General features: G+C 41.9%; 1 protein-coding gene across 4 annotated transcripts in view; it reads right to left on the reverse strand.

Annotated features, from left to right (window-relative positions):
• KDR (kinase insert domain receptor) overlaps window positions 1–23,284 on the reverse strand; it is a 44,217-nt gene extending 20,933 nt beyond the window's left edge. For 3 of the 4 annotated variants that reach the window (XM_057728609.1, XM_057728612.1, XM_057728610.1), the window contains exons 1-15: window positions 22,941–23,284; window positions 19,141–19,234; window positions 16,979–17,175; window positions 13,724–13,854; window positions 13,290–13,458; window positions 12,601–12,740; window positions 11,809–11,986; window positions 10,277–10,391; window positions 10,019–10,182; window positions 7,972–8,128; window positions 6,728–6,851; window positions 6,103–6,211; window positions 4,955–5,296; window positions 2,742–2,888; window positions 1,898–2,029 (exon numbers count right to left, since the gene is read on the reverse strand). In XM_057728609.1, the coding sequence (XP_057584592.1) occupies window positions 1,898–2,029; window positions 2,742–2,888; window positions 4,955–5,296; window positions 6,103–6,211; window positions 6,728–6,851; window positions 7,972–8,128; window positions 10,019–10,182; window positions 10,277–10,391; window positions 11,809–11,986; window positions 12,601–12,740; window positions 13,290–13,458; window positions 13,724–13,854; window positions 16,979–17,175; window positions 19,141–19,234; window positions 22,941–23,007 (2,266 nt within the window). In that variant the 5' untranslated portion in view covers window positions 23,008–23,284. Of the gene's footprint in view, window positions 1–1,897; window positions 2,030–2,741; window positions 2,889–4,954; window positions 5,297–6,102; window positions 6,212–6,727; window positions 6,852–7,971; window positions 8,129–10,018; window positions 10,183–10,276; window positions 10,392–11,808; window positions 11,987–12,600; window positions 12,741–13,289; window positions 13,459–13,723; window positions 13,855–16,978; window positions 17,229–19,140; window positions 19,235–22,940 lie in introns of those variants that run through there. The other variant, XM_057728611.1, reaches the window with a different exon arrangement.
• Between the last annotated feature and the right edge of the window lie 333 nt (window positions 23,285–23,617).

The raw sequence follows: 23,617 nt of genomic DNA on the forward strand, positions 1-23,617 counted from the left end.
CAGTCTACATTTTGATCTGTATGGAGTTTGCAGAAGGACTGTTTAAGAAAACAAGCAGGGAAATAAATGTAGTCCTTTGGCCAGAGAGTTATTGGTGACCATGCACCTACTAGGTGCTCATCATTTTAAATATGTCATATCACTCAGTCTTCTCAATAACCCTCAGTTTCTAGATGGAGAAGCAAGCTCAGAGAGGTTAAGCTACTTCATCAAGGGCACACAGCAAGTTGGTAGAATGGTCAAGAGTTAAACAAGGTCTGTCCAACACTGGCTAACATTACACTACCCCATCCTAGTGTGGCAGGAGCCTCAGTGACGAAAGAGAGAGAGCTGAGGTGAGTGCATCAGACGTGGCCTGGAAATGTGAGTTTAAAACCACTCATCAAAGGAAAGAGAAGAGAAAAAGCTGGAGGTCAGCAAGGAAAGCTGCAGATGCTCTGGACACCAGAGGACAGCTCTGAGTGGGGAAAATTAAGCCCAGAGGAGGCTTTCAACTAAGGGTGATTAGCAAAGTGGTGATAAGGAAGCAGTTATCACTTAGGGTCTCCCACTGGATGAGTGCAGTGTGAATCGAACTGGGCCACAAGCTGTGAGAGTAGCTCGGGCAGCCTCAAGAAGACAGCAAGACAAGTAATTAATTAGTTAGCAAAATAAGAGTTACGGTTGAGAGACAAGCACCAAGTGTGCTTGGAAGCAGATTTTGTTTCTCTGGTGGTCTTACTGAAGGAAGTCTCTATTTATACATAGAGATTTAAAAGTCTATTTGTTCATAGTAAAAAGTTCAAAGCATCAACTGTCTATATAAATTTGTGCGTTAATATTCCCATATGAACATTTGGGAAACTAGCAGGAGCATTAAATATTTACTTCTTCTTTTCTTAGTATTCTCTTCTGGTGAGAAATAAATATAATTTCTGTGCCAAGGTTACCTAGTTAGGCCTCTTGGTAACCTGCTGCAGACCACTAACAGAGCTGAGGCAAAGCATGGGAGAGAACTGGAAGTCTCCCTTAGGATTTGCCCTAAAACATGAAGCACTTTGAAAGTGACAAAACCACCACGTCACCTGAAATCTTTATTTACAAGTGCAGTTTATGAAATGGTAGTAAGCCTATAGATTTGAAAAGAAGTCAAGGTATTGAGATGCAATACTTGACAACACAGATTTGACAGATTACAGGGACTAAAATCTAGACTGAGAGAAAAATGATGATGAGTTCATAGAAAGTCATCAGTTCTTCCATCTATCACCAACCCTCTCTTTTCCCTTTGCATACCATTCCTTCACCCACATGATACAGTTTCATTGTCCCCCTGATGGGTTATTTAAAAAAAAGACATAGGCATACACTTTTAAAGATAAAATATTCTGTCACATATTACCTTTCCCATCTGAGAAAATGCCAGATTTCACATCTTTCCTGTATACACACTTAGATAAGAACCCCAAATTTTCCACTTCAGAGAAGCAGTGGTCTATTATTCACAAATGAATCTTAATTATCTTTAGTCCAATAAAAACTATGCACCTTTGTGACTATCTAGGTAGCACTGATTTTTACGACTAGGCAGCAATTCTACCTGATAAACATAGAGGCATAATTTTCATAACAAGTTAACTGAGCCATTCATATGAAGAAAAGAATCAGGGAAAGGAGGACATTCCGCCTGCCTGGCTAAGAATTATTCCACAATGAGGACTGTGGGGATAAAAATGTGATGAGAGCAGAATTAAAATAACTTTAATTATGTTTTCTGGTTAAAATAATATATACTTATAGTATAAAACTTACAAAGAATATTAAAACCACCCATAACCCTCCCGCCCAAAGTATATGAGTATATGTGATACAAGCTAATTTTTAAAAACCACTTGATTGTCTATGAATTCCCACTGACCTTCCACTATGAAAAAAGCCTCCACTTTTGCACACCCGAGAACACTGCATGCCTGGCAGGTGTACAGGCCTTCATCCTCCTTTCTCACCCTGCGGATAGTTAGGTTCCGGTTCCCATCTTTTAGCACGATGCCTAAGAAAGGGGGGAAACGATGGTTTTTATTCATGATGTGGTCTGGTAGAGTTTTTCAAGGGAAAAAAATTTAAAAATATAAACGTTTCCCTTTATCTTGAGCTAGTATCTAACGCCGAAGAGAGTCATACAGGGTCAGCTGCTGTCTCAGCACCCCTGACTTCCACTAGAATTCAGCAGGCTCTGAATACTTGGCTTCCAAGTCTATGAAATGAGCCAGACCATGGACACTAATATTGCTTTTTATTCTACCTAAAACAAATCAGTAAACAATACGGATTTTGTACTGTATGACACTTCTATCTGGAATCTAAAAAATAAAATAAACTAGTAAATATAACAAAAAAGAAACAAACTCACAGATACAGAGAACAAACTAGTGGTGACCAGCGGGAAGAGGGGACGGAGAGGGGGAGGCAGATGGGGTAGGGAATTACGAGGTAAGAACTACTGTGAATAAAATAAACAAGCTATAAGGTATATTGTATAGCACGGGGATATAGTAAATATTTTATACTAACTATAAATGGAGAATAATCTTCAAAAATTGAGTCACTACGCTGTCCACCTACAACTGAAATAATATTGCACTATACCTTAATAAAAATAAATATGTAAATAAATAATTTTTTTAAAAAGAAATAATATGGATTTTAGTTAATATCTCTAGCCAATTTTGGCAACCACACAGAGACGGACATGCTCTAGTCACCTGAGTCTTCCACAAGAGTCTCATTATCTTTAAACCACGTAATCTGCGGCGAGGGATTCCCAGACGCTGTGCAGGAAACTTCAATGGTTTCGCCAATACTTGTTGTCTGATTCTCCAGGTTTCCCATGATCATGGGAGCCATGCGCTCTATGCACACATACAAAAAAAAAAATCATAGGACATTCAGCTATAAGTTTTGAAGCGGTTTTTGTATCAGTAAACTACTAACCCATTTAGTAAACTGTTAATTTACTAAGCTGAAAATACACAGAGGTTGATAACTAGAGCATTGGTCACGGAGTAAAGTTAAATGAAACAAGTCAGTCAGTTCAGATAGATTACTGCATCTCTTTGAACATTCATATCTGATTCAAGCTGGTAATCACATCACAAAACAAAAGTTGTCACCCTCGACTTCCCTCCAAATAAATAAATAAATAAATAAATTCTAACCAGTGACACCCAAGAATTCTGCCGTGCTTCTCTTGGAAAGTACATAACTTCAGTGTAATTCCACAAAGAATGCCTTATTTGGTACTTTTTACAAAACTCATTTGTCCTATTTCTGTTGCTCTCCATCAACCCTATGGTGGGCAGTATCAGCCTTATTTTGCAGATGAAAGGGGCCAAACAATTTATCCCAGTCCCTATAACTAAGTAAACAGTTGAATTCATAATAGAATCCCATGAGCCTAAAAGACTAGTCCAATACTATTTGCACTAAAACACAGACAAAACAATGATACTCTAAGGAAAGTCAAATATTTAAAGAAAATGAATCCCATGGGTACTTGTTTAAATATACAGGACAACTTTAGATTTAACCTTTCCTATAAATCATTAAAGTGTTATGGAAATATCTTGTCCAAACCAACTGAACATCGAAAGAAATCTTGCTGAAAGAATCCACTTCAACGTTTAGCAAAATGAGAACACCTCAATGATGAACGACACTGGGCCTTAAGCAAATGGATTCTAGTCTATTCCCAAGAATAATTTTTGGAAAACAACTTGGGAGTCCTTCAGGAAGCAAACCAGCTCACTGTGAGCACATACTTCCCAAGCATGGCAAAGCCAGGAGATTCCTTCACATCTCTTTCTGAATTTTTTCATTAGCTTGAAATCAGACCAGTCACCAAGATGAACAGAAAAACCATGATCATATATGGGATGTGATCTGAAGAGCCTTGGGATGACTTCACTCAAAAACATCTCTTCTTCTGACACTAGAGTCTTAACACTAGCAAAATATATCCTAGTGCCTGTCTGAAAATACCTCTTAAAATATATCAAGGCCTTTGCAGATATTATTCCTCTAAAACTTTGGTATAAGTTGGTTTATCTGGGGAGTTCCCCTTCCCATTAGTAGACGAAAAAAAAAAAAAAAGACAGAACATATGCATCCTAGAAACTAGGCAGAGACACTAAGAAGAGGAGAAAATGGAAGCAGATGGCACAAAGGGAAACTCCCCAAATTTGCCTGACTTCCCCAGAGACAGAACCATGGCTGCACAGATTTTGTGCAAGGCACAAGGGCAGAGGAGCTGTAGAGAGTGACTTTACGTGGGATTTACAAAGCTTTCTGCTCACTAAAATGCTCACCTCCTTGACTGTGAGCTGTACTACAGAGGTACAGGCACCGAGGGCAGCACCCCCCCCCAGGGGCTCTCACAGGTCTTAAACAACCCCATCACCACGCTCTTCAGGCAGCAGATGTCTTATCAAGCACCCAATATGTGCCACTATGTTCTGTGTCTGGAGCTCAGCAAGGAGTAAAACAGAAAACAACCCCTGTCCTCATGGACACAGAGACCTTACTGTACTACCACAGTCCAGCGGTTACCTGTGTTCTCATCCTGTCCACCACTATGGACTTCCAGCACCCTCCTAGCTCATGGTAGGCATTCACAAATAGATGTCTATTTATATAAATGAATGCCCAAGAATGAAGCAGAAATTTCCCTGGTTTAGGGTAATCCCTTGCAGATAGTAGAGAGTGACCCCACCATCAGGGTTGGAAAGAACCGGGTTTTCTCTTTTTAATACTTCACTTCACCATGATTAGCTTTCTTCTGCCTTGAGGACTTTCGGTAAGATAAGTGCTCACCAGTCTACTTCATAAGCTGCTAGAGGACAATCTTCACACAGCCCCCGAAAGCACTACATTTAAGGCATCCCGACTGCTTCTGGACGGTCCAGAGTTACCTCCCTACCTAGGACTGTGAGCTGCCTGGCCACGCAATGTCTTTTCTTTGTCTTCTTATCCTGAGCAAAGCAAACGTAGTCTCCTTGGTCCTGCAAGGATGCATTCTGCAGCTCCACGATCAAAATGTCATTTGTGCTATTGGAGATCATGGTGGCATTCATTCTCCAAAGAGCATCCAAGTTCTTGCAAACAGGTGTAGGCAGCTCTCCCACGTGGATGGACAGAGCCTGTGGGCCAAGTCTGTACCATGTGAGGTTCTCAAACATAGTTCTGTCCGCAGAGCACCACAGAGACACGCTCTCCTGCTCGGTGGGCTGGGTGCTGGGTTGCAAAGTGATTTTAGGCCCCCCTGAAATGTAAAAGCTATGGTTAGAAGACAGTGATTTAACTTGGGCAGCATTGCTTTCTTGTCGCCTTCAGTCTGCAACAAAGCACCAAGAGAAGTGAAACCCTGGCATTCCCAGACAATGGAATGCAAGGAGACAACCAAACCGGACAATTCCGGCTTCAAAATGTATTATTTTACCAAAATACATTATTTGGAAGTGCAAATGAATTCCTCAGATATATATGAAATCTTCACTTGGAGCTGTAAGCATGGTTTTTAACATTTTAACCCCCCCCCCCCCCACTGAAAGCTGATAATTATAACATGGGATTTTAAAAATTATTCCCCCGTTAATACATAATACTCACTGACAGGAAAGCTCTGTGCATTACAATGAATTAGCCCAGGTTGGAATATTTTATTCCGTCCAGTCAGCTAAAGCTGAGCCACAAAATTAACATGAAGAGAAAAACCGGCAGTATTGGGAGGGCGTTGTTCCAATGTCATTACAACTGCTTCCCCAAACCCAACTCTGTTAACTGTTCAACAGCAAGCTCGTAAACACTGACGGAACCTCGTTAGGCCAAGCACTGTGCTAGAAACATGACACAGGACTTGAGGGTCAAAAGCAGGTGTGAAACCGTTTTCTCTCTCCTGTGAAGTCAGGTGTATCGACTTCACATGAGCCCAGGAGCTACCTGAGGCATTCTCCTTTATGAACAAAAGCATCCGTTATCCATCCACATCCCCTTCCTAAAGCCACGCCGCTCATGGGAATGGCCAGGACGACAGAGTACCAGACAGCCCAGCCCCCAGAGAGCACTTACTGGTCACGTGGAAGGAGATGACCCTCTCTCCTCTCCCTGCTTTGTTCACCGCTTCACATTTGTACAAAGCGGATACGTTGGCTGCTTGGATAACAAGGGTACTTACAGTCTGTGAAAAAAACAAATCCCAGGCCATAAACAATGGAGGCTGTGTGTATGCATGTGCATTCAGACTAAAATTCAGCGTCCCCACAACTGCTGCGACCTGTCTATTCCGTTCACACTCCGGCACGGACCGCGCTCAACTCTGGGCAATTATAATTATGCTGGTGCAGCTTTCACATCATACAAAATGAGCTTTGGAAAGCATTAGATAAAGAATGTGTTTTCATACAACATTACATACCTTCTCTCATTTTCATGTTTATAAAATCAGAATTACCATACAACTGATGTACAGAGTTAATGGCATATGTATTTTATTTTTCTCTGATACAGTAATAATGTCAGTGGTGCGTCTAAAAGTTAATGGTGTTCTCAAACTAACTTAATATGCTAGTATTTTATCATCCAATTTATCTGATGATCAATCGCCAATATTCCTCACACATTATTTTACTGTGCTGTCACTCCCTCCTTTCATAAAAGAGAGACAGATTTTCAAACTAAAGAACTTCAAACTCACTTTGTTTTTTCCTTCAATTAGGGCAAACTGATTTTTGTTGACTTCAATTTTGTTTCCCCCCTGGAAGTCCTCCACGTTTCTCCATTCTTTACAAGTATATGGGTTTGTTGTTAAGGCAGCTTGGCTATAAGAAAGAGGTAACAGATGATATCATGACTGAATTTTTCTTTAATTCAAATCAACAGCAAGGAAAGGAGTCAGACTTGGTTATTACGTTCTTAGAAATAACTTCCAATGCACCCTACCACGTTACAAGACTTGGCGCCAATTAAAAATAGGCCTCAGCAATGAAGGAAAAGGTTCTAGGTAGATTTATTCAGGATACAGGAGGGAAGCAGCTATTCTGGGAACAAACCTCCATTCATAAATTGGATCGACAAGACAATTCAAGTTAATTTAGTTCAAAGGAAGGCAAGGAAGCTAAGAAGCTACTGGGCTTCTTAAAGTAATCTCCCTGGGACTGTGGCCTTTGTGTAGGAAATGGTCAGCATCTGAGGAAGAAACTAGTAGAGGCCATCTCAAAAACAACAACAGGAAGTGAACTGCTTAGGGTGGTGGTGGGTGACTTGTTTTTTTTCCTAAGGATGTCTGGACTTGTGTTAGGACCTGATAAGCCAGGCCTGAGACTCAGAGGTCTATCGCTCCCTTGCATCCATCAGACTTCCTCTGCGATGTACCTTCTCACAGATAAGGAGACTGTGGTATTCACCGGTTGATGGGCTTAAGGAGAAAAGCCAAAAAGTGGCAATTAACAAAGTGAGCAAAGAAACGGCATTCAGAGAGGTGGACATCAGGGTCAACCTGAAGAGAGAGCTAGCTAATCTCAAGCACAAGCATTACCCCAAGGATACCCCAAGGAATGACATCTCCTAAAGACGTGAGCACAGAGGAACAAGGAAGGAGATTAAGGGTACCACTTGAGAAATAACCTTCTTGGAGATGGCCTTCTTGGCTTAGAAGGGAGTCATATCATAGCTTGGCTATGTCCATCAACAGAAGAATGGATACAGAAGATTCAGTACATACATACAATGGAATACTACTTTGCCATACAAAGAATGAAATAATGCCATTTGCAGCAACAGGGATGGACCTAGAGATTATCATGCTAAGTGAAGTAAGCCAGACAAAAACAAATACTGTATGATATCACTTAAATGTGGAAGCTAAAAAATAAAACAGATGAGTAAATATTTCTTAAAATGCAAAAGAGCAGGAAAAAAAAAGGGTATGGCCCCACTCACATGGACTTGTAGGTGCACTCTGTCTCCAGCTGCCAGTACCACTGGATGTGACTCGGGGGAGGAACGGCATAGACCGTGCACGTCAGCGTTTGGGAGGTGCCGTACTGGTAAGAGTCCACGGGAGAGATCAGAGATTTCTCACCAATCTGGGGTGGGACTGGAGATGGGAAAGACAGCTTTTGAATGGTCAATCAGCTTTGAGGAATGGAAAGTGGACGTTTTCAGCAACTAAAGCCTGTGTTTTTCCAAGCATAGAATTTTTGCCCCCATTTGCTTTTTTCAAAGAGCATCTAGACTTGGAAACAGGACACCTGACTTCTAGTGATGCTCATGATAACAATAATAATAAACTAATAAGCTGAGTGACTTTGCAAATCTTGCCAATCTGTGCCTTACCTTGTTCTCACCTACATTATCGGGATAGTTCCCCTCATCCTCCCAAGTTTACAAGATCAGACAAGCCTCCAGAAAAAAACAGTTGTGACTAGTACAGTAAGTACATGTATTAGGTGCTGAGCATTGTTCTAAGTGCTTTATATCAATTAATTTACTTAACCTCTACAGCCACTATTATTACCCTCCACCTCACACATGGCAAAAATTAAAAAATGAAATGACTTTTAAGGTCACCCACCATGCCTCCTTCTCCACCTCTCCCTCCTTCTTCCCCTTCCCTCCTTCCTCCCTCCCTCTCTCTCATCCTTTCTTGTTTTCTTCCCTCCCTCCCTCCATTCCTTCCCTGTTTTTCCTCCTTCTCTCTTTTTTTGGCTCCAAAGTCACTCACATGAAACTATCTTCTCATTGCTACCAATCTAAAGCCTCAGATTACACTTTCAAACCTTGACTTCTTTTTTTACCTTTGTTTGTAGAGCAGGGTAAATTGTAGGGTGAATCGAATGTTTAGTGACTTCCTGGATGAATGGGATGGAGCTATTCACTGTCCATTTTTACACCTTTATTTCTTGTTCATTTCCTTCTCCCCACCCTACTTTTCAGCTTCCCAGCTTCTCTACACTCCCCAAACTCCTACACCCAAGTGGCTCCTAAGTGACATTTCCAGAACCTGTCATCTTCAAAATAACTCCCTGAAGCTGATGTCCCAGCAAAGAAATAAAGCCAAGCTCAGCAGACATACAGAGCTTGGCAGGATATATAGGGAAGCACCTTAATATCACATGAGAAGATCCTGAAGTTTTACTTTGCCATGACAGTAGAAAGCACAAGGAATTACAGCAGAGAGGCATTTTCCAACCTATGTTTGGAGCAAGATATTTATGGATGTATAGGGGAGGGATGCTCTGGTCAAATAAGTTTGTTAAAACTTGGCTACTCTCTGTCTCCCCATCCGCCACTGGAGAATGGCAATATACTATGTCCATCAACCTAGTATCTCCCACACTTACTTGACCATGATACTCTTTTATCCCCACCCAGAATAGTTACTGTAAATAAGTATCTTTCAGTTTAGAAAAATAAGGTGTCAAATCATTCTTAAATCAAAAACTTAATATCTCCTCTTTACAGCCTCAGAGTCAGATCCCAGACACCTGTTGAAAAAAAATTAAAACACTTCCAACTAGCCAACAGTGTCCGCCTGCAAAAGCCTTCCGTGTTGGAATCTGCCTATGCATCACTGATACATCAACCCCAACATCAAGCTAGAAGCTTCCCACACAATTCAAGAAGAGTCTTAAACACCTGCGTGCCAGAAGCACAATTCAAAGGTAGTGCAACTGGAGCCTGACGACTGTCCCCGCGGGGCACTCTTATTTCACAGCACTTAGCCATCAGCTGGCTGTACCATCTACTTTAGGCTTGAGTTTGACCACCACGTGATTCATTCACATGGCCTCTTAAGCAAACATGTCCAGAGCATACTGCCCCACACCTCATTTCAGCCGCACCGTTCTGGATCATTTTTATACACAGGAGCTACTCGAAATCTGAGTGAGGCAGAGGTGCCAAAGGAGTGGTGGCCTGGCTGTTCAGGAGGACATAATCATCCCCTTTATAATAGATAAAGAGAAGGAAACCTGAATGGACTCACCATTCACAATCAGAGATACCACGTGGCTCTGTTTCTCCTTTGAAATGGGATTGGTAAGGATGACGGTGTAATTTCCTGTATCTTTTTCACTCACTTCCATAATAGTCAGCACATGCCCCACTTTAATTGTGTGATTGGACTCAATGGGTCTTCCATTTTTATACCTGTGGCGGGGTGGGGCGGAATCCCAGACATTAGTCCAATCTAAGGATTTGCTTTCATATGGAACAAGGTTTTGCATTTATTTCCAGTAGTTACCATTTTATTTCTGGAGGAGGGTAACCAAGGCACTTCACAGGGACTCTGACACGGTCTCCCACGGTGGCTTCCACCAAGGATTCCATGCCACTATCAAAAGCAACAAAAGGCTTTTCTGGAAGAAAATAAAAATCATGTTTCTCATAAATGGCAACTTCTTATAAATGGCCATTTGGTTTAGTTTTTTCATTTCAAGTGAAGAGTCAAAGACTTTAGGGGTCTGAGTCACTGTGGTTCAGAGAGTCCCCATCTCACCCTTCTACAGGTCCCACTCCAGCTTCTCCCTCCCCTGTGGTCTCTGCATTAGCTTTTCTCTCTCCCCAAGCCTGTTCCACAAGTCTACTGAGCACTCCAATCTCACTCAATTCAGGCATTTGCTTCTCTGTGAAGTTTTCCCTACATCCCCCAGGGGCCCCTGGATGCTCCTTCTCCTCTGCTCCCATGACACCCTATACACACCTCCTGTGGTCCCCAGGACTCGGTCCTCAGACCTCTTCTCTTTATCAACACCTTGCTCTTGTCAATTACATTCCTCCTAAATTTATATCTCCTGCCCCTGACTTCTCTGGGTTCTAGGTTAAAGTATCAAAATCCCCACTTGGATGTTTAGTGGGCATCTCCAAATCAAGCCACCCAATCCTGTGTCCCCAAATCCTACTCCTCTCCCTATCTTCCCTTTCTTGGTTAAGAAAACTACCATTCACTCAGTTGCCCACACTAAAAACTTGAAGGTCATCTTCTATTCTTTTTCTTTGACATCTCATAGCCAGGGAATCGACAGGCAGATCCTATTGGCTCTATGTTCAAAAATACATCCAGAATCAGGTCACTTCTGACCGCCTCCACTTCTACTACCCTTGTCTGAGCCAATCACCATCTCTCACCTGGATGAGTGCAATCTGCCTTCTAACTAGTCTCTCTACTTCTGTTCTTACTTCCCTAAAGTGTTTCACATTAAAACAACCCATAAAGTGATCCTAGAAAACCATAAGCCAGAACATGTCTCTCTCTGCTCAAAACCCTTCTATCCATTTCCATATTATAAAATTCAAACCTTTATGAAGGCCTGTAAGTTGAATACCATACAAATTATCATCTAAACTGAGATATTTATGTGAGTGAAAGAGAACAAATGGAAAATTAAGTTATTTTCTCAAAGCCCCACTAAAGTAACTAAATACAGGTTTCCCCAATTGCAAGGCCCATGCTTATTCAAGGAAACCTCTCAGCCTTGCAATTAAATGAAAATTTTAAAACGATCTTAGATAATAACCCTCTGCTTATTATAGTGATAATAATAATAGCAACAACAAGTAGTATTTAGTGAGCACTTACTACATCAGCTCATCTCATCTTTAAAGTTGGGATTTGAACCCAAGCTATGCTCTTGACCTCAAGATCAAGTGGCCTTCCTAGCCAGAGCTCAAAAACATCTTCTGAATGAGCAAAAGAGGATCACTAGCTGACCTAAGTTTATTTAAATTATCTCACTTTCAAGGCAGAACATAATTCCAAAGGAAATCTTAGCTTACCATGGACCCTGACGAATGTTCTGTTCCTCTTGGTCATGAGCCCACTGGAAGCTGCACAGGTGTATAACCCTTGGTCGCTCCGGGTTACACCATCTATAGTCAAGGTGCTCAAAAACTTCTTCATCTCACTCCCAGACTGGGTTTTTAAGTCCCGGTTTACAAGTTTCTTATGCTGATGCTGAAAAAGAGTTTACTGAACTTTCAAAGTCCGGAGTAACATTTCCCGGTAGCTTCTAGACACCCACAAAAGTCTTGGTCCTTGGTGAACACTATTTAATGCTAATAATAGAGACTTCTGAACTTTTAACATCATGCCGATGACAAATATATTTGGTTTCAGGAGAAATAAATAGAATCAACCAAATTAGGAATTTTAAAACCTTACCTAATGGGAATGAGATAAATAGGAACTGCAGAAACACAAGGACATTGTGACCACTGTTTAAGGAGAACATGTGTCTCATACCACCTCTTAAAAAGAAATTCCCTTCAAGTGAAAACAGATCAAGGACTTTGGAGAACAGAGAAATAATGCAACCTGGAAAGACATAATCACCTAAGGAAAAGTAATCTTCACAGCCTGGATAGAGTTCTTGGTTTTGTGTCTTTTTTTCCCATGGGTGCTGTATGTCCTATAGTTCTCTTAAAGTGTGTGTGTGTGTGTGTGTGTGTGTGTGTGTTAAGGCTCTTACATTTTATCTGGCCAAAGCAGTCCCTATCTCTCTCAAGCGAACTTCGTTGGCGCTTATTATCAAAGTAGTTGGAGGTCTGGCTTTGAATTGTTAGTGTTACCTTCGAATAAGGGTATTCCCAGTTGAAGTCAATCCCCACATTTAGTTCAGTTCTTGCTGTACAATTTAAGACAAGCTTCTCTCCAACAGACAGCTCGACTCCATGAGGAGGGCTCAGAATCACATCATAAATCTTATACCCTAGAGCAAGTAAATTGGAAAAACAGAAGTAAGAAGAAAACCAAATCTATAACTTGGCACACATTTTTTCAGAAATGATGCAACTTCAAAATGTGTCACATCATTTTTCCCTGAGGGCCTCCCCAAACCTTGGTAACTCCCAAGAAAATGGCCTACAGAGATTCACAAAGCAGCCCTAAAGGGATCTCAAAGATTGTAGCCCAGTGGACAGAAAAGCAGTAAAATCTGAGAAGTCAATAGACAATGGGGCCAGCTTTAGTAAAATAGGTATAATTAAAAGAATTGATGCCAGGCAATGCTCTGAACATTGAATTTTCCATAAAATATGCTCCCACAATAGAACTCTTATTCATCCTTGATCTTGGTAAGAAATGAGAAAAACCTCAATTGCACATAAGTTTATTGGGTAGAGAAGGGTAGATGTAATGAATTGCTTAACATATCTTGAATTAATACATTTCTCAACATCCTTTGTCCTCCAGGATCTTAAAACAAGAAGCTAATCTTTATTGTCTGATTTAATGATGCCGAAAGGAATTGTCCTCTTACCTACAACCACAACTATGTACATAATAGACTGGTAACTTTCATCATTAATTTTTGCTTCACAGAAGACCATGCCAGCATAGCTAATCATGTAGCTGGGAATAGTGAAGCCTTTCTTGCTGTCCCAAGAAATTCTGTTACCATCAGGAACAAACCTCTTTTCTGGATACCGCTGGGTAGAAAAAGAAATATCAAATATTTAATCGAGTGCTATCCAAAAGTAGAAACCATGAACACTAAAGAATTCATCTTATTTTAAGAACACAAATTGGTTTTATTTATTGTCATTTTGACCCTAAAGTTTCCTTTAAAACTCATCATTGACTTAATGTTATATAATGCATATAATATGTATAATGTTATAAACAGGCTACCCATCTTAATATTAGCTTAAAATTATGAAAGGGTAAGAGACGATGGAAGAAGATGTAACTTACTGCACAAAGTGACACATTCAGGTTTGAAATGGTCCCCAGACATGGAATCACCACAGTTTTGTTTTTGTTCTCAGTGATGTACACAACTCCATGTTGGTCGCTAACAGAAGCAATAAACGGAGATCTGTAATCTAGAAGAAAATGTAATTCCATTAGTTAATGGCATTTATTAGAAAAATGGGTCATCTTTCAGGTTCACAGACTCTAACCAGGGAAGCGAATGATTGCGAAAGACATTTCACACTAGGCAAAGGAATCCAGAGGCAGGTCTGCTGGTAAATATCTGGTTCCAAGGTTAGCTACAGGAGGGGGTGTGTGTGTGTGTGTGTGTGCGTGTGTGTGTGTGTGTGTAAAATCTGAAAGAAAACTCCCAGAATGAGACTGGCTCCTTCTGCAGTGATGATCAACAAGTAGAACATACTTTATAGGTTCCACATTTAAGCAGACTGATCATTATAGTTTTTTCAAAGTGAAGGAGCATACGTCTTCATATTCATATACAGTTTCATATACACTATACATCTTTCATCTACATAAATTTGAAAGTAAGTTTAAAGTTAAACCTGTATTGTTTACCTACTGAGTTTTATTGATGTTAAAAAATTCATGTTCTCTCAAGGCAGATAATGTTAGTGTCATGAAAATAGGTAATGGCTCCCAAAATAAGGAAATAACTAACCATTTTAAATTCAATAATTCAAGAGAAAACTTTATACGAGTATTTTAAGATTGTGAAGACTAGATATAAGATTCTTTATATAATAATGTTTAATAGTTAATTGTTTATGTTTAATGTTTAATTGCATTTAGTTTAAGATTCAGCAATCTTTAATATCTTCAATGACAAACACCTGAAAAGCCACCATGGCAAAGACAGAAGGAAAAACAAAAGAGATTTTAATGCCGTTGAACATTGTTCATATGTTAATACGAATGTTAATACGCTGCTGGGAAATGACTCTTTTCCCCAGAGATAGAGTTGATGGGTGTGAAGTCATGCTTGAAATCTTAGAGAGAGAATGGTTCATACCATATCCCCAACACACCTGACCAAGCATTTTCAGAGCTCTTCAGGATGGTTGGTCCAAGTAAAGAAAGAGTTAATTAAACCAAAGGGGAAAATAGCAGCTAATTCCCTGCAACAGCAGAAGTTTGATTTCCTTCCCAGCTGGAAAGCACAGAAAGGCAGCCAATCCAGCCACCACATGCCATAGCCATTATCTTACCAGACCAAGACCCACTTCCTGGCTCCATCCATTGCTGGAGGGAATGGGGTCAGAAGACTAAGGAAGTAAGGTGGGGACCAGAGAGGATATTAAAGCACCGTCCTTAGGGAACACTCCAATGTTTTCTTTTCCATTGTTAAACTTCATGACCAAAATCTTGGACAACTCACCTCCTAGAATACTAGGCTTAGACAGGAAGCAGAATTTGATGGTATACTCAAAAACGGGCAGTGTACAAATAAACAGTGCTGGGGGTTGCTGCTTCTTAACATCACCCATCTTTCACCTGCATGCTACGAAACACTACATCGCTTGCTTACAGAGCCAGCCTTTGGAAGCTATATTAACCCCTTGACGTAAGACTAAAGCTATTCAGTAAATCAATTCTATTTCAGTATCCCAAAAAAAGGAAATAAACAAAAGAAACCCAAACAACCACCCATCCTCTCAAAATAAAATATTTACTGTAACTCATGAAATGAATTTTCACATGTCTCCAGGTTTCCTGACTTGGGGAGAAGGAAATAACGAGATATTATGGGAGAGGTTCATCTTGTAGTATTTCCAGACAGCCTGAAAGCAGGAAATCCTTGCAATCTTCTGAGAAAGCCTGATCTCCCAAGACTGCCAGATCAAAAGGAGCCAGAAATTCTCAAAGATCTGAGCCTTGTCTCTTTCAACTTCTGCAGAGGGGAGGAGGAGGGTACACAATTCTATCTCGGATTGTGCTTACCCTGGGCCAAAGTAATTCCCGAACACTGTGCAATCCAGGAGTAACATACGTTATTTTGATGTGGTCTCCATTCTTCCACTGCACTGACCATACTGCTCTATTGAAATGTAAATGGAGATACACAAGTGTGTTTCCCAAGGCTGGTGAAATTCCTGTTCTGTAAAAGGTGCTTCTGGAAAAAAGTCTAAGCCACCTTCACCTGCTTCAAATCCTCTGGGAGGTAGAGAGGTACATAAATGTACAAATAAAATGTCTAAAAAGCTCATCTTTACTGAAAACAAAAATATTTAGTATACCTAAGCAAAATACTATACTATACTATACACTTACACTCACCAAAGTTATATGATTGATTAGTTAAGTCAGATTTTCCCAGGAAAATTAACCTAATATAAGATTTTTGAAACACGGGACTTCCCTGGCAGCGCAGTGCTTAAGACTCAGGGCTCCCAATGCAGAGGGCCCGGGTTCAATGCCTGGTCAGGGAACTAGATCTCACATGCATGCCACAACTAAGACCCAGCACAGCCAAATAAACAAATAAATATATTTTTAAAAATAGATTTTTGAAACACAAAGGAAAGAACAGTTCAGATTATAAGCACTAAATACATGTGACATGTATTTTACCCTACATGGATATTAGGTTGGCCTCCACAGTATAAATCCCAAATTGCAAACTCTAGAGAGATGGGTCATGTCACCCAAGATCCCAGACCACACAAGCAAAGGAAAGAAACACTGTCCTCAAAAGGCCCTTTGAGATGGTGTTTTCATTTGCACGAGTGTACGGAAATTGTATTTTTATACAGTGTTAAGTAGGAAAAAAAAAGTTCCTAGGAACAAAAAAAGCTCCAGAGCCCTCGGCTGAATCCCCCTGTGCATTCCTGGGAAAATCTCTGAAACTGCTGTAGATAACCTATCTCTCCACAGAAACCTCTCCATAATTCATCCCTGAATCTTCCCTTTCGAAGATTTCAGGGTTTTTTCTCAAACATCAGAAGGCTTCTTATAAATCACCATTGCCAATTGTGAACACAGATTTCCCTTAGAGAGACAAAGATCAGAATCAAACTAACTGGGCAAAAGAGATGTAACAGGGTCCAAGCTGCAGAACAAATCACTGAGTCTTGTTCTCAGAGGAGGCCTTGGGGGGGAGAAGAATTTTGTAGATTCCTGTTGGTAGAGAGCCTTTAGAGACAGCCTTTGTTGTCCGGATTCGGATTCTTCTTTGTACCTATTGTGTTTTGTAACTGGTAAAGTAATTGGGGAAGTGAATTCCATTTAACCACTTACCTTGAACGTACACATAGACGACAGAGGCCATGTCAGTGTCCCGGTAGAAGCACTTGTAGGCTCCGGTATCATTTCCGATCACTTCTGGAATTGTGAGCATCTTACAGAAGAAGCTGTCGCTGCAATCGGTCACCTCCACTCTTTTCTCGGAGCCACTCTGATTGTTGGGCCAGAGCCAGTCCAAGTCCCTCTGACCCCTGAAAAATCCATTCCAATCAAGTATTCAAGTGAAATGTCTATGAGGCTGTTTCTAAGAAAATAGAAGGTTTAGTTCTCAAACTTACACAAACTTCTCAACAGACAGATTCACAGCCTTCTACCAACAATGACAGATTATACAAACGAATGACAAAAAGCCAGTCTCAGCTTCAGAAATCACTTATAAGGATTCCCAAGTTTTCTATTAATTTTTCTATTAACTTTTTCCATTAAGTTTTCTAATAAATTAATAACATTTATTCATCCAACAAATATTTATTAAGCATGTGCTATGTGTCAAACATTAATCTTAAAGACTGGGAATATAGCAGTGAACAAACCAGATAAAAATCAATGCATTCGTGGAACTTCAGTCTAGTTGGAGAAGACAGGCAATAAAAAAGTAAGCACACTTCAATAAAGCTGAAACTTTAAAAAAGTAATTAAAATATATTGTATAAAAGGTGCTGATAAGTACTATGAAGAAAATTTAGAAGATGCAAAGAAACGAGTGAAGAGTTCCAGAGGGAGGGAGTTTGGTGAAGTGGGCTGTATAGATACTGGGAGGAACAGAGTTTCAGGCAGAGGGAACAGCCAATGTCACGGCCCTGGGGTGGGTGCCTATCTGGAGTATTAGAGGAATGGCAAGGAAGCCAGAGTAGCTAGAGAAGAGTGGGCAGTCAGGAAAGTAAGAGGGGAGGTTAGGAAGGAAGGGGATGCAACTGTCTAAGGGCCTTGTGAGACCTTGGAAGGACAGCATTAAAGCACAGATTACTTTCACTGCAGCATATCTCTACAAAGCCCCAAGGAAGACAGTCAACATCAAGAGGGATGTAACATCACTGACCCTTCTTTATAGAATTTCAAACTTCCACAAAGTTGCAGCTATATTAACAAAGTTAATTTTAACACACTCCATTGCATTTTGGGGACATAAAAGGAATACAGAACCTTGCGGGGATTTTAAATAACCTTTGTTGTCGAGGGTGGGTAAGAGGAAAACCTACTGAGAAATACATCTTGAAGTAGCAAAGCCAGGCAAACAGCACCTATTACTATGTTTTTTCCCTAGGGCTGGGTACGGAGACCTACCGCTGATAAGGCAACTAGGGTATCCTTTACACGCGGCAAGCTAAAATAGATCTGTGTCGTGCTGAACACTTGGCATTCATCAAGCAGAAACAATGGCAACAAGCTCCCCAAGGTTCTTTGTGGACCATCAGCCCCCCCCCGAGAACAGGGGGCAAGGTCACATCTACCCATCATCTCTGCTAAAACCACACTGGTCCCGAGAAGCCTCTGGGTCTGTCATGAGTAATCACTACATTAAAACTTAAAGTCTTCTGCTTTTCTTCCTGAGGTAGGAGCTGGAAGGCAAAATTTAAAAGCCTCCTCTTCTTGTCAAAGAGGCCTGTTTCCCCAGTTAGCAAAAATCAAGAGCATGACTTCTTGCTAGCTGGTGAGAGACAGACATGACAGAACCTCAAGCCAGAGCAGGACATGCGCTCAGTAATATTAATGACTGAATATAAAACTACTCTTACAATCAGAATTTTACCATAAAATAAAGTTCTTCAAAAGTGCTAAACATGTCCAAGAGCCATTCTGAGTATAACAAGTATGTCCCCAAACTTCTTTAATTCTAGGGGTACGTCCTTGATTTCATTTATTTATTCAATATTTAGTGAACGTATATTACACACTGTATGGCAGGTACTATATTGGTTATTAGAGTGTGTGTGTGTGCACACATCTGTTGGTAGAGAGTCGAAGGAAAAAAATGCCAGCAAAGTTGCACAGAATTTTTGGGAGAAGACCTTCTTCATGTTTTCATTATTACATTAGTTCTTAGAAACCTCACTACTTGTACACAATTATTATACTTCTGCGGTACGGAAATTATTTTTTCTTTAATAAACAATGAGATATGACACAGGAAATCTAAATCTAAAATGCCTCCTTACCTGCAAGTAATCTGAAGCGTTGTGTTAGCCATAATCGTTAGTATGCCTTTTTGTGTGCTGAGCCGGGGTGGGTCAAGAGAAACACTAGACAAACCTAGGAACAAATTAAATAAAGGAATATAATTGCCACTGAGTCAGACCCAATAGGAAACACCTTCCATAAACAATGCACACTCTATACTTTCAAAGGCCTCTTCAGCAATTCATTGTGTCAAACTTGTGAATTTACTTTTCACCATTTCCAGCAGAAGTTCACAAGCTGTATCATAACAGGAAGAATGGGCAGATGGTCATAAACCAACACAACAGTTCTGCAATTCATGGAGCGAGGGTGGAGTTCCTGTTTTCCTGCATTGCCAACTTCAAGGTCTTACAAAAGGATATGGGACATTGAAACCAAATGAACCTTCATCTGATGATCTCACTCCCTTGGGAAAGGACCCACTGACATTTCTTATAAAACATAGGATGCACACATTCGACTAAATTGCTGATTAATGAATACTACTTAGAGAGATTTCTATATACTTCATTTATGTACTTCGAGGGGGGTGGAAATGTCCATGACCTTGTCTCATTTCCTTTATCAATTTTATAGTGCACTTCCTCTGATAACTGAGCTGCCAAGGTTCAAAGACTGTACGTTAAAACTAGGCAAGAGGAATTGAGGAAAGGAATATGTTTCAATGTCATTTAATATGCATATACCTTTCCTTGGAGAACAGAAATTAAAAAAGGATAATGCTGATGAATTACAACCGGGGTATCTCAACTTACTGATCAAAGCCCTGAGCTTGTCTTGACACCAAGCTTGGAACACAGGAAAAGTGTCTACCGAAACATTCCATGAGGCAGATTCCTTGCCATGGGTCACTCCACAGTGAGAAAACTGAGTTCTCTGACAACTAAATGCAAAGAGCTACCAGGTACTGAAAGAGCATCAGGGAAAGAAAAACTGGCCACCATGCTAGGGTCTTAACTCATATCCAGATCTTCAAAACACCACCTTAAAAAGTGATTGATGCCGGGTAAGCACCCAAGCTTCACATGATCCACTCACAACCACTAAGAACAAATGACTCTCTAGGCCTAAACTGGGATTGACATTGTTGGGCAAGTAAAACAATATTAGCAAATATGAAAGAATATGAATAGCGTATGAGCAAATACCCAGTGTAAATATGCAGAGCATTGAATCTGTGGACCGCAGCCTGAACAGCTGCAGGCAAAATGAACAACTGATCACTCCTGTCCTCATACACTCACTCAGATGTGCAAAACAGGTTGTTGTAGATTTGCTAATCAACATGGAATTTAAAAAAAAACCTGGAAATTATGTTATATTAATAAATCTCAGAAACTAATTGGCATTGGAACTGACATGGGTTTGGGGCCGTGGTTCTTAAACTTTAGCATGTGTCAGAATATGCCTAGGCCTACAAATCTGCATTTTAACAAGCATTTCAGGTGACATGGTCATACATGGTCTATTGGCCACTCTTGGATGGCTATTGGTCACTCTTGGATGGCTGTTGGTCTGTGTGGTCATGCTCGGTTAATCAGCAAAGCACTTTTCAATATGAAGGAAATAACTGCCCCCAAAGTAGGCAAACAATAAAGCAAAACGTTTGAAAGCAAAAGAAAAGTCTTCCAATAATGGAGCCCCATTCTGTCTAACAAAAGGAAAATGAAAATAATTCATTTGGAGGAGCACGCATATCAGACTCCACTGGGAAATACTAGATTGAGAAAAGTGTCAGAAACAGTAACTTAATACAATTCCCACGATGACCCAAATGGAATAGAACCCATTATTTGGGCACATTCATGTGAGAGAAAAAAATGGTCGTTAAGACTAAGCTCTAAATAAGCCAAGCCCACCCCACCACAAAACTAAGAGATTCTTGAACATCGCTTGTAAATCACTGCCACAGATTATCTCACATTCTGGACACACTTTCCAATGTTTAAAAAAAAAAAAGGTTCTCCATTCATAGGGAGCCAAAACAACACCATACTATTCTAGAGACATGTCTCCAACAAAAAACTATTCAACCAGGGTATCAATAATGATAACTTCAAATTCATGTATGTAGACCAACACTCAATTTCTTTTTGCTCCAATAAGCTTCATTCATTTTCACTGGCAAGTTGAGTTCTGCTCTTCAGAAAGTTCTAAAGAAATAAAGAAGTACATACGCTGCTACTCAATAAAAAGCTCTTCTATGTTCAAATTCCATAGCCAAAATTAATTCATTTGTGCACTATTACCCTTCCAGCTCAAAGACAGGAAGGAAAAACAACAGTGCCTCTGTCTCTAGAATTTGATGGCATCAATTATAGCCCAATCCAATTAAGCAAGTCACACACTCCAAAAGGGCAACCTCATCATTATATTCAAGGCAACCGGATTACGGTTACTACTGCTGTGCTATGAAACACCCCAGACTTAAAAGCAACTCACTTCTTTGTGGGATACAGAACAAACCACAAGTTCCAGACCTTCATTCCCTCACCATAAAGCGGGAGAGAGAGGTCTTGTCAGGGACAAATGAGTATTCCTGGTGGAGCTGGCCTGGATGTACCAAGTCATTATTCAGAAAATTCAGTAACTGTAGACAGATGATCTTGTTACTGTATATGCATGTGAGTGTCTTTTATTTTTTTTAAAGACGTGATTCTTTAATTTATAAGGAATTTTCGCCTGAATCATTTTACCTTTTCTTCCTTTTTCACCCTCTCCCCTTTCTCACCCTCCGAAGAGTAGAAATCTGGAAATCAGCAAACTGGCTACAGGAAAGAGATTAGAGAGAGAGATGCAAGAGAGATGAGAAAGAGAGAGAGAGAAAGAGAGAAAGAAAGAGGCGGAGAGCTGGGGCGGCGGGGGGGGGGGGGGGGGGCGGGTGTAGTTATTGCATGGAGAGCATGTGTGTTCCTAATCTTGAAGGAGACTGAAATTTTAGACGGCAAGGAGAGTGGCGAGTGGCGCCAAATCTAGGTACCAAATCCCTCAGAGTAAGTTTTCAGAACATGAACTTCTGACCATGTGCTTACCCGAAAGACCAAAGCGCTTTGAAAGATGTTAAACTGTTTTACATAAGAAGGTAACTATTACTTGCAGACACTGTGGGAAGCTGTCACAGCCCCGGGTCCAAGCCCCAATCTCCCGTTCTCTCTGCGAGGAGAGTGGCGTCCCGCATCAGGAAGAAGAAGCAGTTTCCCTCTTCCCTGGACCCCACCTCAGACAGTGGGTGTCTATATGAGTTCGAACCAAAAGGGAACAGCAGACTGGGGTCCCCCGTTCGACTCCTACAGAGGCAGAGCTAAGCGCACTGTGCTGTCTGCTGAGCCGGCCCGCGGCCCCCGCAGGGCTTCCTTCCACGCGTCCGGACTAGGATGGTGCGCGCAGCCGGACAACGTTCCACCGCCTGTTCCCGCCTACCGGGGCACCTCTTGCCTGCCAGCCCCGGGCGCCTTCCCACTCCCGCTTCCAAAGAGCCCGAGGGTGCATCGGCTCTGCAGGACACGCTCCAGCCCAGGCCCCTGTCGGAGGCCAGAGTCGTGGAAATGGAACCGGGCTCAGGAGACCCACCAACTCGCTGCGTAATCTTGGGCCAGTCACTTTGGCCCAAGAGCTTCAGTTTCCTCTTTGGTAAATGAAAGAACACAAGGTCAAGTCACTTTCACCTCTCCAGCTCTATGACTCCCAGTTAGGTCCGGCCTTCAGGTCCTCTCCGCACCCCTATCTCTCCGCCCGTACCCGACCCCTCCGCTTTCCTCCTAGGGAGTGGGCTCCTTACCCACAGAGGCAGCCTGGGTCTCCACGCAGAGCCACAGAGCAAGGGCCAGCAGCGCCCTGCTCTCCATCCCGCACCTCGCGCCGGGCGCAGTGCCCAGAACTCGGCCGCCGGTTCTCTCTCCCTGGTCCTGCTCCGCGAAAAAGGCGCGGAGGTGGAATGCGCGCCACGGGGCTGAACTCCAGAGTCACAGGGCGAGGGCTCCCCGGCTCCGGCCGCGGCTGCAGGGGTGTCTGCGGGTGCCGGTAGGAGAGGGTATCCCGGCTGGCAGACAGCTCCGGGCTTTCTGTGGCGCGCAAGTGATGCCCCGCTCGAGCAGAGGAAACACCACAACACACCTCCGGCTCTCCCGGGGTCCCGGGACTCAGTGCTGGGCTGGAGCCAGAGCCGAAACTCTAGAGCGCGGGGCGGGGCTATGCGAGGCGGGGCTTCCCCTCGCAGCCAGCCCCGCCCCCCCCCCCGCCGGGTCCTGTGCATGGATTCGGTGCTTCCCACGCCCACTGCATCCCCACGTCTCCCCGCTTGCGCCGGAGTGCTCCTGGCGCGGAGTAGCCTGAAGGAAAACGTCCCGGGCGCAACAGCTCCGTTTCTGGCGGAAAGAAAATGTGGCCCGTCACGGGTTCTGAGCCACTCCAAGATTCAGTCGGTTGCTGTCCCCCGCCCCGAGATGTTGAGGCGCA

Source organism: Hippopotamus amphibius, chromosome 3 (genome assembly GCF_030028045.1).
Source record: "Hippopotamus amphibius kiboko isolate mHipAmp2 chromosome 3, mHipAmp2.hap2, whole genome shotgun sequence".
NCBI lineage: Eukaryota > Metazoa > Chordata > Mammalia > Artiodactyla > Hippopotamidae > Hippopotamus > Hippopotamus amphibius.